This window comes from Salvelinus sp. IW2-2015, linkage group LG20 (genome assembly GCF_002910315.2).
Source record: "Salvelinus sp. IW2-2015 linkage group LG20, ASM291031v2, whole genome shotgun sequence".
NCBI classification, from domain to species: domain Eukaryota; kingdom Metazoa; phylum Chordata; class Actinopteri; order Salmoniformes; family Salmonidae; genus Salvelinus; species Salvelinus sp. IW2-2015.
In genome coordinates, this window is record NC_036860.1 from 59,824,145 (window position 1) to 59,840,686 (window position 16,542).

Genomic DNA, 16,542 nt, shown 5'->3' on the forward strand with positions numbered 1-16,542 from the left:
TTGCATGACATAAGTATTTGATACATCAGAAAAGCAGAAAACTTAATATTTGGTACAGAAACCTTTGTTTGCAATTACAAAGATCAACGTTTCCTTAGTATTGACCAGGTTTGCACACACTGCAGCAGGGATTTTGGCCCACTCCTCCATACATACCTTCTCCAGATCCTTCAGGTTTCGGGCTGTCGCTGGGCAATACGGACGTTCAGCTCCCTCCAAAGATTTTCTATTGGGTTCAGGTCTGGAGACTGGCTAGCCACTCCGGGACCTTGAGATGCTTCTTACGGAGCCACTCCTTAGTTGCCCTGGCTGTGTGTTTTGGGTCGTTGTCATGCTGGAAGATCCAGCCACGACCCATCTTCAATGCTCTTACTGAGGGAAGGAGTTTTGGCCAAGATCTCCGCGATACATGGTCCCATCCATCCTCCCCTCAATACGGGCAGTCTCCCGTCCCCTTTGCAGAAAAGCATCCCAAAGAATTATGTTTCCACCTCCATGCTTCACGGGGAGGGTGTTCTTGGGGTTGTACTCAACCTTCTTCTTCCTCCAAACACGGCGAGTGGAGTTTAGACCAAAAACTCTATTTTTGCTCATCAGACCACATGACCTTCTCCCATTCCTCCTCTGGATCATCCAGATGGTCATTGGCAAACTTCAGACGGGCCTGACATGCGCTGGCTTGAGCAGGGGACCTTGCGTGCGCTGCAGGATTTCAATCCATGACGGCGTAGTGTGTTACTAATGGTTTTCTTTGAGACTGTGGTCCCAGCTCTCTTCAGGTCATTGACCAGTCCTGCCGTGTAGTTCTGGGCTGATCCCTCACCTTCCTTATGATCATTGATGCCCCACGAGGTGAGATCTTGCATGGAGCCCAGACCGAGGGTGGTTGACCGTCATCTTCAACTTCTTCCATTTCTAATAATTGCGCCAACAGTTGTTGCCTTCTCACCAAGCCTTGCCTATTGTCCTGTAGCCATCCCAGCCTTGTGCAGGTCTACAATTTATCCCTGATGTCCTTACACAGCTCTCTGGTCTTGGCCATTGGGAGAGATTGGAGGCTGTTTGATTGAGTGTGTGTACAGGTGCTTTATACAGGTAACAAGTTCAAACAGGTGCAGTTAATACAGGTAATGAGTGGAGAACAGAGGGCTTCTAAAGAAAAACGAACAGGTCTGTGAAGCCGGAATTCTTACTGGTTGGTAGGTGATCAAATACTTATGTCACGCAATAAAATGCAAAGTAATTACTTAAAAATCATACAATGTGATTTTCTGGTTTTGTTTTAGATTCCGTCTCTCACAGTTGAAGTGTACCTATGATAAAAATTACAGACCTCTACATGCTTTGTAAGTAGGAAAACCTTCAAAATCGGCAAGTGTATCAAATACTTGTTCTCCCCACTGTATAATTTTACAAATATTGTGGTCTAAAGATCACTGAAATTATTCAGAATGATTTTTAAATATATATATATTTTTATTATTTTTATTATCAACAACAAATCAATACATAAAGTACATGGGGGAACACAAGTATATATAGATTATATACAATGGACAATCGAGCTAGGGGTACAATATCACATTACAATTACACAAGGACCTTAAGGGACAACATACTTACAATTCTAACAGCTTTTTGTTAGTAGAGCATTAACAGTCTTAAAATACAGTTCAATTTCTTTTGTAGGGTAAGAAATTTGATTTTTTGTTGTAAATTTACATTTGTGTATATGAAATTTGGCAAAAGAATAATGAAATTAATTACATAAAAATGTTTCAGCTTATTTCTATCGTATGTAAAGAATCCAAACAGTACATCTCTCCACAATAGTGTAAAATCTTCATAAATGTGTTCAATTATAAACCTACTGATGTCCTGCCACAGTTTTCTTACATGCATACAATGCCAAAAAATATGCAACACTGTTTCTGGGTGGTCATTACAAAAGGAGCAATTTGAGTTGATGTTTCCTTAAACTTCTTCATATAGTGGTTGGCAGGATAATATTTATGAATAATTTTAAAGGCAACTTCCTTAATTTTGTAACAAGTAGTAGGTTGTGGCAACATCCAAACTTTTCCCCAACAGATATTCAATAAATCCATTCCAAAAGGCATGACATAAGATAGATACAACATCCTGCTGAAACAAGGTTCGTATCGCTCTGTTGTTGAATGGACCAAAAGAGAAACAAATCTTTCCTACTGATGAGTCAACAGGGTCAATAGAAAGTAGGTTCTGAGGGTCAGGTCTTGACACATTCCTGAATAACATAGTAACACCTGAGGAATGGCATCTAAAACAATTGCAAAATCTTTAGGTGTTACAGGGACCTTGTAAAGTGATAAGAATTCCTTATACTGAGTAAAATACCCTCTGCATTTACCAGTTGGCTCACCAATAGGATATTATCGGAACCAATATATCTATAAAACAAAGAAGTATTTTTATACAATATATCCCGATTATTCCATATATAATATGTGTGGAGAAAAATTGTGTTTATAAATTAAGGACCATGATAAGAAAACCTGCCGATGAAAAGCAGAAAGTTTCACTAGCACCAAATGTTAGTCTAGAGATACCTTCAGCCTTGGTTATTAGGACTCTACCTTTTAAAGATAAGTCCCTCTGTAGCCATTGATTTAGCTTCTTCTGGGTTTTTTTAATAAGAGGGTTAATATTTCGTAAGCCTCTAGACTTCTGATCCTTTGTAATGGTTATGCCTAAATATGTAAGTTCTTCCTTTACTGGAATACCATAATATGAAGGTGTCACACAATCTTTGACAGCTATGAGTTCACATTTATTAATGTTAAGATATAGACCAGACGCTTTGGAAAAGGATTGTATCACATTGATCGATATGGGAATTTGGTTAGCGTCTTTCAGAAAAAGTGTAGTATCATCAGCCAGCTGGCTTATAATAATTTCTTTACCAGCTATGGAAATACCTTGTACAGGACTATTTTTTAAAGAATTTGCAAGAAGTTGCGTGATTAATAAAAACAGATATGGGGAGATAGGACAACCTTCCCTAATTCCTCTCTTTAACTCAAATCTAGGTGAGGTGCCATATTTCAATTTGATAGAGCCGTTACCATTTGCATAGAGTCTTAATAGCCTTACAGAAAAAATCCCCAAAGCCAAGTCTCTCAAGGGAGTGGAAGAGAAACTGATGCCCTACTGTGTCAAATGCTTTATAAAAATCTAAAAATAATATGAAGCTATCCTCAGTTWTTAGGTCTGAGTAGTCAAGTATGTCTAATAYTAGTCTGACATTGTTAGAAATATKTCTGTTCCTCATGAAGCCAGACTGTGTTTCATCAATGATTGCATCCAGGACTTCTTTAATTATTTTTGYAAGTAGTAAGGCTAATATCTTATAGTCATTATTAAGAAGACAAATTGGACGCCAGTTATCGATGAGCAGCACTTCTTTTTTAGGCTTAGGTATCAGTGTTATTAACCCCTGACTCATTGTAGGAGGGAGAACATTGTTTTTAATACTCTCTAAAAAGACTTCAAATAGGAAGGGAGCTATTTGTTCAGAAAATAATTCAGAATGATGAACTGGCGCTGGCGGTACAAATATGTACAGTGCTTCCGATTTCCAGGCGGACTGTAAACATCGATGTACAGGAAGTCGGTACAGCGTGGATTGTGGCAGCATTTCCAACATGGACAACACAACTGAAGGAAAATGGGATAGTTTACCCGTTAAACTTAACGACGGTATTACGCAAACTCTCAATGAGCTTGGATTTACACATATGACACCAGTTCAGGTATTAACATTTCTTTACAGTTTTCGTTTATTTCACTCACATGCCATAGCTAGCTATGCTAACAAGCTAGTTAACTAACGTTAGCTTCTCTAATTCAACCTCCACAATAATAATTTCAATATTTTTATATTCCAGTCTGCCTGTATTCCACTGTTTATGCGAAATAAAGATGTGGCTGCCGAGGCTGTAAGTATGACTTGACACACATTATTGTTTACCATGTAACTCGGATGTTTTGTGTACTGCATTTCTCCAGAACCAGATTGCATAGGTAACTAACTATTGAAGGGAGAAAGGTCTAAGCAACACATCTTCTCGTTGCTGTTACAGGTGACTGGCAGTGGAAAGACACTGGCCTTCGTGATTCCCATCATAGAGATACTTATAAAGCGAGAGGACAAATTGAAGAAAATGCAGGTAAGGTTTGGGTTATTCAGTTTCTTAGACTTATTGCAATGGCTACCGTTTGAGTATATGTGTATGGTTGTGAGTCAGTTTGACTTTTGATATACAGTATTAAACTGAGACGTTATGTTTCACAGGTTGGTGCTCTGATCGTCACGCCGACCAGAGAGCTGGCCCTGCAGATCAGTGAGGTGATGGGCCAGTTCCTCCAGAAATTCCCTCAGTTCAGGTAGGGGTACAGCCAGCGGAGAGATAAAACCAGAGACATGAACACAGTTCAGCAGGCTCTGTTCCAGATCTAAAATGTTCATTGTTCCAAGACTCTTATTGTAATCCTGTTATGACCGGAACTCTTCCTCTTTCAGACAGATTCTGTTGATTGGAGGGAGCAACCCCATTGAGGATGTGGAGAAGTTTAAGGAACAGGGGTAAATATGCTCTTCCTCTGATCTCACACAAAGATGGGAGCTTTTTTGTGCCACATGTTTTTATGTCCAGATCTGATGCCATACTGCAAGCCTGTAAAGGTACAAATGGATTTCCAGCCCCACTTTAAATGAAGTACAACTTATAAAGGCCTTATATAGCATACATAAATGCTTCATAAGCGCTATATAAATGCTTCACAAACAATCTATAAGCTTTTGTATAAACATTAAGCGTTATGTCACATTTGGCAGAAATTCACCCTACATTAGGAATGGTTATGTCACCCTTTTATAGAGTGACACACGCTTATAGGTGATTTGTGAAGCATTTATGTAGTGCTTATGAATCCTTTGTATGCTATATAAAGCCTTTATACGTTGTACTTGGTTTAAAGTGAGACTGGATTCCCTAACTGATAATTATTCTAATCGGTGTGTTGTCTTTTCCAGGGCCAACATATTGATTGCCACCCCGGGGCGTCTGGAGGACATGTTCAGGAGGAAGGCAGACGGTCTGGATCTGGCCTTGTCAGTCAAGTTTCTGGAGGTCCTGGTCCTGGATGAGGCTGACCGCCTACTGGATATGGGCTTTGAGGCCAGGTACTATAGTGCAATACAATAGACTACAACTATGCAATACAGTACACTATTGGACATTAAGGACATATGAATCATACAATATGATTCAGTACAGTACAATCACCAGGCTGTTGGACATTGGCTTTGATGTCAGGTACAACAGCACAGTACACTAAGTACCTGACTCCCTCCCTTTCTCCAGTCTGAATGTTATCCTCGGGTACCTCCCTAAGCAGCGTCGTACAGGTCTGTTTTCAGCCACTCAGACTCAGGAGCTGGAAAAGCTGGTGAGAGCTGGTCTCAGGAACCCTGTACGCATCACAGTGAAGGAGAAGGGCGTGGCCGCCAGCTGCACCCAGAAAACACCAGCCAGGCTCTGCAACTACTACACAGTGAGTAACATACACTGTTGGGGATTTGGGTTGTTCAGGTTTGGAAATGCTGGATTCAAAGGAAAAAGTGGACCACGACTGTATTTTAATAAATGTAACTACATGTAATCCCCGAAAGTAATTATTTATCATGAGAGGACCATAAACAATAACTAGTAATGCTGCATGGTCCAAGAAAGGTTCAAATCAAAATAAACAGTTTGTGCACAAAACGGGATGACCGGAACGTTCTCTCAGTCTGAGACATTCTTCCAAGACACATTCTCAGAGGCCTCATGATGAAAGCATCCTTATCTGTTTCGCTGTCTGTGCCAGCCCGTGCCATAAAATTACTCAAGGACTATAAACCATCTGTAAGTGGAGACACAAACACAGGAAAAAAGACAAACCATGACTGATCACTTTTTCTTTTCTGTTATTTCTTGTTTGTCAGATCTGCAGAGCGGAGGACAAGTTTAACAGTCTGGTAGCGTTTCTTAGACAACACAAACATGAGAAACAGCTGGTGTTCTTCAGGTATGTATCCTGGCTACACAGCCCTCCATGTTATTCTCTCACCATGACTACAGCTACCTCTAGTATTCTACGTAATGGCCGACTATATTCATCAACACTGCGGACTGTGTGTTGTTTCTCTCCCTCAGTGTCAGAGATTTGTGTTTTAATGTGTTGTTTCTCTCGCTCAGTACATGTGCGTGTGTGGAGTACTTTGGCCGAGCCTTGGAGGCCCTGATTAAGAGCGTCACCATCCACTGCATCCACGGCAAGATGAAACACAAACGCAACAAGATCTTCTCAGAGTTTAGGAGGCTAAAGAGGTATTTTATCCCTTGCTGTCAGCTCAGCTGAGGAGAGCATGGGTTTGATCTTTGCATTGAAATGCAACGTTGTGTTTCAGTGGTATCCTGGTGTGTACTGACGTCATGGCCAGAGGCATTGATATCCCAGAAGTCCACTGGGTATTGCAGTACGACCCCCCTAGTTGTGCCAGTGCCTTTGTGCATCGGTGTGGACGGACTGCGCGCATTGGTAACCAAGGCAACGCCACGGTCTTCCTGCTCCCCATGGAGGAATCTTACGTTACCTTCCTGTCCATCAACCAGAAGGTATGCCCTTTGTTTCCCTCTCCATCTTGCCTGCCTTCCATGCTCTCTCCATTTAAAACCAAGCTGCCCCTCCCTGTCTCCTGATAGTGTCCTCTGGAGCAGATGGCCCCAGTGAGTGACGTGGTGGATGTTCTGCCCAAGGTGAAGGCCCTGGCTCTGGCAGACCGGGCCATGTTCGACAGGGGCATGAGGGCATTCGTCTCCACCGTACAAGCCTACGCCAAACACGAGTGCAGCCTCATTTTCAGGGTCAAAGGTGAGAAGAAATCCCTTTTACCTTCCCTGTGTACAGACCCTCAAGTATGATGGTGTTAGATTGTTTATGCTATGGTCTGGGGAGAATTATGTTTACGATGTCATCCTCCTCCTGTCATTGGTCAGATCTGGACTTTGTCGCGCTGGCCCGTGGCTTCGCCCTCCTCCGCATGCCCAGGATGCCCGAGCTGAAAGGGAAGAACTTCCCTGACTTCATAGAAACAAGCATAGACACAGACAACATCCGCTACAAGGACAAGCAGCGGGAGAAGCTGAGGCAGAAGCTGCTGATTGAGCTAAAGGTGAAGAGGGAGGAAAGGGCCGCTGCCCCCAAGAGACACAACGATAAGAACAAAGCCTGGTCCAAACAGAAGAACAGGAAGGACCGCAGGAGGAAGACTGCTGCCAAGAGGAACCGGGATGAGGTATTTAGTCTTCTCGAGAATTAAGGGGAGGTTTTCCTGACCCAGATTAAGTATAGTCCTGATCTAAAATGCACTTTACGTGGAGATTTCCCATTGACATACATTTTTAGTCCAGGACTAGGTTTAATCTGGATCTAGGAAATGGGCCCTAAAATGCTTTTAGAACATCTTTAAACATGGGAGCGGGGCCCATATGCAGAAAAAAGTATAACATCAGATGACTGTTAATGAACCCTTTGTTCTCTTCAGGGCTCGGAAATGGACGATGAGGACATGAAGGAGCTGTTGAAAGACACTCGTCTCCTGAAGAGATTGAAGAAGGGACAGATCAGCGAGGAGGACTTTGAGAAACAGGTGACAGCAGGACCGAAGAGCCAGAGGAAGACAGCAGCAGGCCCCTCAGAGGACCTACCCAGCTCAGCGGGAGAGGAGGACAAATGAAACAACACACCTGTCAGTGTTTTCCCCCAATGTTCTAGCAGCAGGTCAGGCTGTCCCACCTAGCCCTGTTTACCATGAAAGAAACAGAACATGTTATATATTTTAGGGGGGGCTTTATGCCCCGCCTACAGAACAACCATAGGGGAAATACTGCCTGTTACAATAAGGAGCAGGTCAGGACCACCCATTGAACTTTGAATACACTTTTAAAATAGAGCTAACTGTTTTACATCTATTACTCCGTTATGAACCAGAGAGATACATCGCCTTTCAGGAATGTTATGTATACAGTGTAAAGTTATGTGCATCGCCATATTTTGTAATTAACAATCTATAAAGATAAAACTGATACCAGTCAGTGTCCCTTTTTTATTGAGGTCTTTTGTTTTAAGGCACTGTTATAAATAAAGTTTGATAAGTTCATCGCTGACGGCAGAGGGGGTGAGGACCCCCAGGTCTGTGAAGAGGAGCGTGATGAGGGAGGGAGGGGTGTAGTCGATCATGGGGTGTTCCTCTGACAGGTCAGACACAGTCCTCAGGGTGTCGGCTTTGTACTGCACAGAGAGGAGAGAGATGGGTTAAACAGTACTGAAGACGAGAGAAAATGTACTGCACAGAGAGGAGAGAGATGGGTTAAACAGTACTGAAGACTAGAGAAAATGTACTGCAAAGAGAGGAGAGAGATGGGTTAAACAGTACTGAAGACTAGAGAGAAATGTACTGCACAGAGAGGAGAGAGATGGGTTAAACAGTACTGAAGCGAAGAGAAAATGTACTGCACAGAGAGGAGAGAGATGGGTTAAACAGTACTGAAGACAGAGAGAAAATGTACTGCACAGAGAGGAGAGAGATGGGTTAAACAGTACTGAAGACGAGAGAAAATGTACTGCACAGAGAGGAGAGAGATGGGTTAAACAGTACTGAAGACTAGAGAAAATGTACTGCACAGAGAGGAGAGAGATGGGTTAAACAGTACTGAAGACTAGAGAGAAAATGTACTGCACAGAGAGGAGAGAGATGGGTTAAACAGTACTGAAGACTAGAGAAAATGTACTGCACAGAGAGGAGAGAGATGGGTTAAACAGTCATGAAGACTAGAGAGAAAATGTACTGCACAGAGAGGAGAGAGATGGGTTAAACAGTACTGAGGACTAGAGAGAAAATGTACTGCACAGAGAGGAGAGAGATGGGTTAAACAGTACTGAAGAGACAAGAGAAAAAATGTACTGCACAGAGAGGAGAGAGATGGGTTAAACAGTACTGAAGAGGACTAGAGAGAAAATGTACTGCACAGAGGGAGAGAGATGGTTAAACAGTACTGAAGAGGACTAGAGAGAAAATGTACTGCACAGAGGGGAGAGAGATGGGTTAAACAGTACTGAAGAGGACTAGAGAGAAAATGTATGCACAGAGAGATGGGTTAAACAGTACTGAAGAGGACTAGAGAGAAAATGTACTGCAGAGGAGGAGAGATGGGTTAAACAGTAGGAGGACTAGAGAAAATGTACTGCACAGAGAGGAGAGAGATGTTAAACAGTACTGAAGAGGACTAGAGAAAAATGTACTGCACAGAGAGGAGAGAGATGGGTTAACAGTACTGAAGAGGACTAGAGGAAATGTACTGCACAGGAGGGAGAGAGTGGGTTTAAAGTCACTGAAAGAGGACTAGAGAGAAAATGTACTGCACAGAGGGAGAGAATGGGTTAAACAGTACTGAAGAGGACTAGAGAGAAAATGTAATGCACAGAGAGATGGGTTAAAACAGTACTGAAGAGGACTAGAGAAAATGTACTGCACATTGAGGAGAGAGATGGGTTAAACAGTACTGAAGAGGACTAGAGAGAATGGAAAGACAGTTCAGATAGACGCACCATGAGATGGAGCCAAATCGGCATAATAATCATCATAAATTACACACGAATGTCAATGGGAGATGTGCACTTAATTTTGAATTGCATGTGTGTATCTCCAATCAGCCCATGGCACAACATACAGTGAGTGCTTTCAGAACGTATTCATTCCCCTTCACCTACTCCACATTTTGTTAGCCTGAATTCAAAATGGATTAAATGAATAATAATCCCTCACCCATCTACACACAATACCCCATAATGACAAAGTAAAAACGTGTTTTTAGAAATGTTTGCAAATGTATTCAATTAAATACAGAAATATTACATTTATATAAGTATTCACTCCCCTGAGTCAATACTTTGTAGAAGCACCATTGGCAGTGATTACAGCTGTGAGTCTGTCTGGGTAATTCTAAGCATTCCACACCTGCATTGTGCAACATTAGCCCATTCTTTTCTAAATTCTTCATGCTCTGTCAAATTGGTTGTTGATCATTGCTAGACAACCATTTTTCAGGTCTTGCCATAGATTCTCAAGTAGATTTAAGTCAAAACTAACTCAGCCACTCAGGAACATTCACTGTCTTTTTGGTAAGCAACTCCAGTCTAGATTTAGCCTTGTTTTTTTTTAGGTTATTGTCATGCTGAAAGGGGAATTAATTTACCTGTATCTGGTGCAAAGCAGACAACCTCTAGGATTTTGCATGTGCTTAGCTCCATTCCGTAAATGTTTTTGCCTGAAACACTCCCAAATCCTTAACGATTACAGCATACCCAGAACATGATGCAGCCACCACTATACTTAAAAATATAGAGAATGGTACTCAGTAATGTGTTGTATTGGATTTGCCCCAAACATAACATTTTGTATTCAGGACAAAAAGTGAATTGCTTTGCCACATGTTTTGCAGTATTACTTTAGTGCCTTGTTGCAAATAGGATGCATGTTCTGGAATTTATTCTGTTAAGGCTTCCTTTTCACTCTGTCAATTAGGTTAGTATTGTGGAGTAAATACAATGTTGTTGATCCATCCTCAGTTCTATCAAAGCCATTAAATCTCTTAACTATTCTAAACTCACCATTGGCCTCATGGTGTAATCCCTGAGCGGTTTCCTTCCTCTCTGGCAACTGAGTTAAGAAGGATGCCTGTATCTTTGTAGTGAATGGGTGTATTGATACACCATGCTCAAAGGGATATTCAATGTCTTTTTATTTTTTTTACACATATACAGTGGCAAGAAAAAGTATGTGAACCCTTTGGAATTACCTGGATTTGTGCATAAATTGGTCATCAAATTTGATCTGAATCTTCATCTATGTTACAACGATAGACAAAGTGTGCTTAAACTAATTACACAAATTATTATATTTTTCTTGTCTGTATTGAATACATCATTTAAACATTCACAGTGTAGGTTGGAAAAAGTATGTGAACCCCTTGGCTAATGACTTCTCCAAAAGCTAATGGGAGTCAGGAGTCAGCTAACCTGGAGTCCAATCAATGAGACGAGATTGGAGATGTCAGTTAGAGCTGCCTTGCTATATAAAAAAACACTACAAAATTTGAGTTTGCTATTCACAAGCATTGCCAGATGTGAACCATGCCTCGAACAAAAGAGATCTCAGAAGACCCAAGATGAAGAATTGTTGCCTAGCATAAAGCTGGAAAGGGTTTACAAAAGTATTTCTAAAAGCCTTGATGTTCATCAGCCCACGGTTGAAAGCACTGTTGCTACTCTCCCTAGGAGTGGCCGTCCTGCAAAGATGACTGCAAGAGCACAGCGCAGAATGCTCAATGAGGTTAAGAAGGATCCTAGAATGTCAGCTAAAGACTTACAGAAATCTCTGGAACATGCTAACATCTCTTGACGAGTCTACGATATGTAAAACACTAAACAAGAATGGTCTTCATGGGAGGACACCACGGAAGAAGCCACTGCTGTCTAAAAAAAACATTTCTGCACGTCTGAAGGTTGCAAAAGTGCACCTGGATGTTCCACAGCACTACTGGCAAAATATTATGTGGCAAAATATTCTGTGGACAGCTGAAACTACAGTTGAGTCATTTGGAAGGAACACACAACACTATGTGTGGAGAAAAAAAGGTACAGCACACCAACATCAAAACACCCAACTGTAAAGTATGGTGGAGGGAGCATCATGGTTCGGGGCTGCTTTGCTGCCTCAGGACCTGGACAGCTTGCTATCAGACGGAAAAATGAATTCCCAAGTTTATCAAGACATTTTGCAGGAGAATGTTAGGCTTTCTGTTGAAGCTCAACAGAAGTTGGCTGATGCAACAGGACAACGACCCAAAACAAAGAAGTAAATGAACAGCAGAATGGCTTCAACAGAAGAAAATACGCCTTCTGGAGTGGCCCAGTCAGAATCCTGACCTCAACCCGACTGAGATGCTGAGGAATGACCTCAAGAGAGCAGTTCACACGAGGTGTCCCAAGAATATTGCTGAACTGAAAAGGTTTTTTAAAGAGGAATGGTCCAAAATTCCTCCTGACCATTGTGCAGGTCTGATCCACAACTACAGAAAACGTTTAGTTCATGTTATTGCTGCCAAAGGATGGTCAACCAGTTATTAAATCCAAGGGTTCACATACTTTTCCCACCCTGCACTGTAAATGTTTACACAGTGTGTTCAATAAAGACATGAAAACGTATCATTGTTTGTGTGTTATTAGTTTAAGCAGACTGTTGGTCTATTATTGTGACCTAGATGAAGATCAGATCAAATTTTATGACCAATTCATGCACAAATCCAGGTATTTCCAAAGGGTTCACATACTTTTTCCTTGCAACTGTACCAATAGGTACCCTTCTTCGCAAGGCATTGGAAAATCTCCCTGGTCTTTGTGGTTGAATCGGTGTCTGAAATTCACTGCTCGACTGAGGGACATTACAGATAATTGTATGTGTGAAGTACAGAGATGAGGTAGTCATCAAAAATAATTGTATTATATTGCACACAGTGAGTCCATGCAACTTACTATGTGACTTGTTGAGCACATTTTTACTCCTGAACTTATTTAGGCTTGTCATAACAAATGGGTTGAATACTTTGACTCAAGACATTTCAGCTTTTAAATTTTGAATCAATTTGTAAAAAATGTGACAACATAATTCCATTTTGACACTATGGGGTATTGTGTGTAGGCCAGTGACAAAAAACAAAACAATGAATTTCAAATTCAGGCTGTAACAACAAAATATGGAAAAAGTCAAGGGGTGTGAATACTTTCTGAAGGCCCTGTATATATTGCTGGCAGGCTCTGAATGGTTAATTCTCACCTTAAATCTGTCTGGGACGTCCTGCTGGTTAAGAGGGTAGAGACGGACAAACTTGAAGCTCTCCGCTACCACGTAGAAGGGCTTGTTGTGGGCTTTGGAACACACTGCCATCTGATAGGTTCCAATCTGTACAGACATATCAACCAACACTGTCACTTGCACACTGTTACATACTACAATACATGTTTGACTTTATTATTATTATGAGTTCATTGTTCCCAGAACACACCTTGTTGATGATGCCTCCACTCTCAACGACTCCTTCTGCTCCTACAATAACCAGGTCCACCTTCTCCAGGACATAACTGTAGGTGGAAAGATATAGAAAGGAATATGTATCTTTAACCTTTATTAAGAAAGGTAAGCCATGGTAGTGTTTGGTACAGTCAGTATTTACCCCACAGCAGCATCCAGGACCACTGTCACAGGAACGTTGAGTCTCCTCAGCGCATCAGCCATCTGTTTCCTGGAGAGGACAGACAACATGTCACACGAACTGTGTGTGTGTGTGTGTGCGCGTGTGTGTCTTACGTGTTCAGTTCCCCCATCAACTTGTTTGCTTTGGAAATGTGTGTTGTCTCACCCGGCTGTATCTGGCTGGGACTCTGTGACGTAGACTGTGAAGCGTTTCTTCTCGGCTGCAGCTTTCTCCAGCACCCTCAATACTACTCTGGAGGAGGAATGGGTCAGGATTTTCTGAGGGAGAAAGAAAGATTTGTTCTTCAAAAATATCTTTCTTATAACATTCTTGGAATTTTATATTTTGGTGAATTTTTGGTACCAACATGGCGTCTATCAAAATCAGGTTTGCCAAACTTAATTTGACATAAAATGTCTGCCGCCATGACTCACTCACCGCCCCGTCTTTGATGAAGGTGTGGCAGAGTTTGGCCACCTTGGTTCTGGAGAGAGAGATCTTCTCCAGGAACAGCTCTCCTCTCTCCTCCATCACCTTCTTACAGCACGACAGGTCCTGAGACAAACATGGAGGGGGAGGTGAGGCCTTCAGAGAACTCTGACCTCTTCTGAGGTGAGGCCTAGTCATTTTTTCTGTTCATAAAATAAACGAGTGACAATAAGCTGAAGTCTATTTGTGGTGTATTTCTATTAGAATGACAAAATTAGAAGGGATAGAATGGAGAGTATTTACACTTGGTTTTTATTTCATGGCAAAAATACCTGAGTGTATATGTAGTAGTCTATGGCTGTGTATGGCCCTAACCTGGTGCTCCAGTGACGTGAGGCTGATGAAGCGAAGGAACAGCTCCCCTCCAGAGGACACGGCTACAGAGGAGTCCACCCCCGTCAGACAGTCTGTGGCCCACTTCAGGCTCTCCCTCAGACCCAGGATCGTCTCACCTGAGCAGGGGAGCAGGGAACAGAGTAACATGGAGGGGCCGATTGTATCCAGAGATCGAATTACCGGGATCATGGGCGCTTCCATAACAATTCAGGGAAAGTCATAAAAGTATAAAATACAAAACTTGTATGACAAAAACACACAATTTTTCTTGGTATGATTTTGACATTAATATGACTAATAGGCAGAAAGGAGAGAGTGGTCAGACCTTTGTCTCGTCTGAGGAACTCCAGCAGGGTGCGGATGGCTGCTACAGCAGAGGCCATGTCAGGGTCTGTCCTCATCTGGGTCCTGAAGTACTCCACCAACTCTGACAAGAGTGAGGGAGAGCAGTCCTGGGTCACACTAATGACTAGCCTACTCAGTAGTACACTACTAATGAAGACAACAGCCATGTTTGTCTGTTCAGTTGGTTAATTTATCTCACACACACAACCTACCTTCTTTGTTCATTTTCGAGGACTGTTGCATCTGAATTCTAACTATCGGTAGCTAGCTAGCTATATTCTCGAAGTTTATTCAAAGATTAGTCAGGGGCAGCAACTGGAAGTAGCTACGAGGCCGAAAGTTAGTTTCTTATTTCTTCGCAGGATCCAGTCAAACGTTAAAAACACATGTATCAGAAATAGAGGTCAGTTAAACCAGAGAATAAACCCACGCGAAATAATTTTTTCTATACGTATTTCTGACAATTTCAGTCATCTGTCATCATGTCGCAATCTGATGACGTAAACTATTTGAAGGCTTCTTCTTCTCCTTCTTCGATTAGGTTTTACGGCAGTTGGCATCCAACACACGTTGCATTACCGGCACCTACTAGACTGGAGTATAACTCCCTTATAGGTTGCTTAAAAATATATATAATAATAATAAATGATCAACAAATACCTTCCAATCTAACCCTACACTCACTTAAAACCCACCACCCTACTATTTAAATATATTTAGTCCTACTTCAGGCCAACARCCTGAAAGGATGGGACACCACCACTTAACACACCTTGTAACTCTTCTGATGTCAAGTCTCGCACACCCAAACACCTCTCTGCAGCTGCCACCACAACCTCAATTTTCTGTGACTTACGTTCCATCCCTGCAGTACAATTGATAACCATTGCTATAAATGCTAAAAATCCAATCTTGCTGAAACATTTATCACTTGTTGTCCTATCCTTCTGTACTGGTACAGTTCTACTACTCACACCACTCCTTTCAGGACCCCTCCCCCTTGACCCATCTTCCTCTACTTTCTTCACTGCTTCAGCATACAACTATTTCTGCACTACTCTAACCCAGGAAACCTCAACCTGCCTCTCTCGCACCTGACATTTCTGATCCCCAGCCCCATGGTCAGTTAAGAACAAATTCTTATTTACAATGACGCCCTACCCCGGCCAAACCCTAACCAGGATGACGCTGGGCCAGTTGTGCGCCGCCCTACGGGACTCCCAATCACAGCCGGTTGTGATACAGCCTGGAACCAAACCAGGGTCTGTAGTGACGCCTTTAGCACTAAGATGCAGTGCCTTAGACCGCTGCACCACTCTGGAGCAAATATCCTGGCCCTAATGTAAAGAAATTATCAGGGAAAATCTGACAATAAAGAAATATCTGATCTAATCTAATTTAACCATAACCACAAGCATTACATAACACTCTAACCTTAACATTTAAAATAAAACTTCAATTGGGTATGTACTTCCCAAGGAACCCAGATAGCATAGAGCCCCAAGGTGGAGATGTCATAATACCAATAAAACCTAGCAGTCAAACAAGGAAATGGTTCCAATTGTTTTTACATCATTAATCTTTCCCATAGGGGATTTTTAGAATCACTTAAAATAAAGGCTGTGTTTCATTTTGATAACCATGTAAATCTCTCGCGGACAGGATTACTTTTATCAATGTATTCACCTCAATTTACTCTCAGATTTGAAAATGCTAATTAGCATCAATGTAGACATCATGCAAAATTACAAATCCCTGCAAACTCCTGCATGTAATTTCTAGCTGACACCTTTGCTAACAGGTATTGTGTCAATTTAAAACTTGCACAAAACAGTTCACGGAATTGTCCATTTTGTCAATTTATTCATTACTACATTTAACTAACATTAGATAGTTAAGAGATTCTTACCTTTGCCTCGATTCGGCAGTCTAGTCTAGATCATCTTGGCATTTGTAGTTGTTTATCATAGCCACG

At 41.8% G+C, this 16,542-nt stretch overlaps 2 protein-coding genes across 2 annotated transcripts; one reads left to right on the forward strand and one right to left on the reverse strand.

Moving 5' to 3' along the window:
• The first annotated feature begins 3,624 nt into the window (after window positions 1–3,624).
• ddx55 (DEAD (Asp-Glu-Ala-Asp) box polypeptide 55) lies at window positions 3,625–8,176 on the forward strand. The gene is made up of 13 exons (XM_024012311.2): window positions 3,625–3,791; window positions 3,927–3,977; window positions 4,122–4,208; window positions 4,334–4,425; window positions 4,562–4,624; window positions 5,075–5,224; window positions 5,406–5,595; window positions 6,029–6,111; window positions 6,282–6,413; window positions 6,494–6,701; window positions 6,789–6,957; window positions 7,083–7,381; window positions 7,631–8,176. Exons 1-13 carry the CDS (start codon window positions 3,684–3,686, stop codon window positions 7,820–7,822), a joined length of 1,824 nt encoding a protein of 607 aa, XP_023868079.1. The 5' UTR covers window positions 3,625–3,683; the 3' UTR covers window positions 7,823–8,176.
• A 1-nt stretch (window position 8,177) lies between these two features.
• Window positions 8,178–15,061, reverse strand: LOC111981151 (translation initiation factor eIF2B subunit alpha). Its single transcript, XM_024012312.2, has 9 exons — window positions 14,780–15,061; window positions 14,548–14,649; window positions 14,202–14,338; window positions 13,836–13,952; window positions 13,563–13,675; window positions 13,377–13,445; window positions 13,209–13,284; window positions 12,980–13,105; window positions 8,178–8,376 (listed from the first exon to the last, which is right to left on the reverse strand). Exons 1-9 carry the CDS (start codon window positions 14,808–14,810, stop codon window positions 8,221–8,223), a joined length of 927 nt encoding a protein of 308 aa, XP_023868080.1. The 5' UTR covers window positions 14,811–15,061; the 3' UTR covers window positions 8,178–8,220.
• Window positions 15,062–16,542: the final 1,481 nt, after the last annotated feature.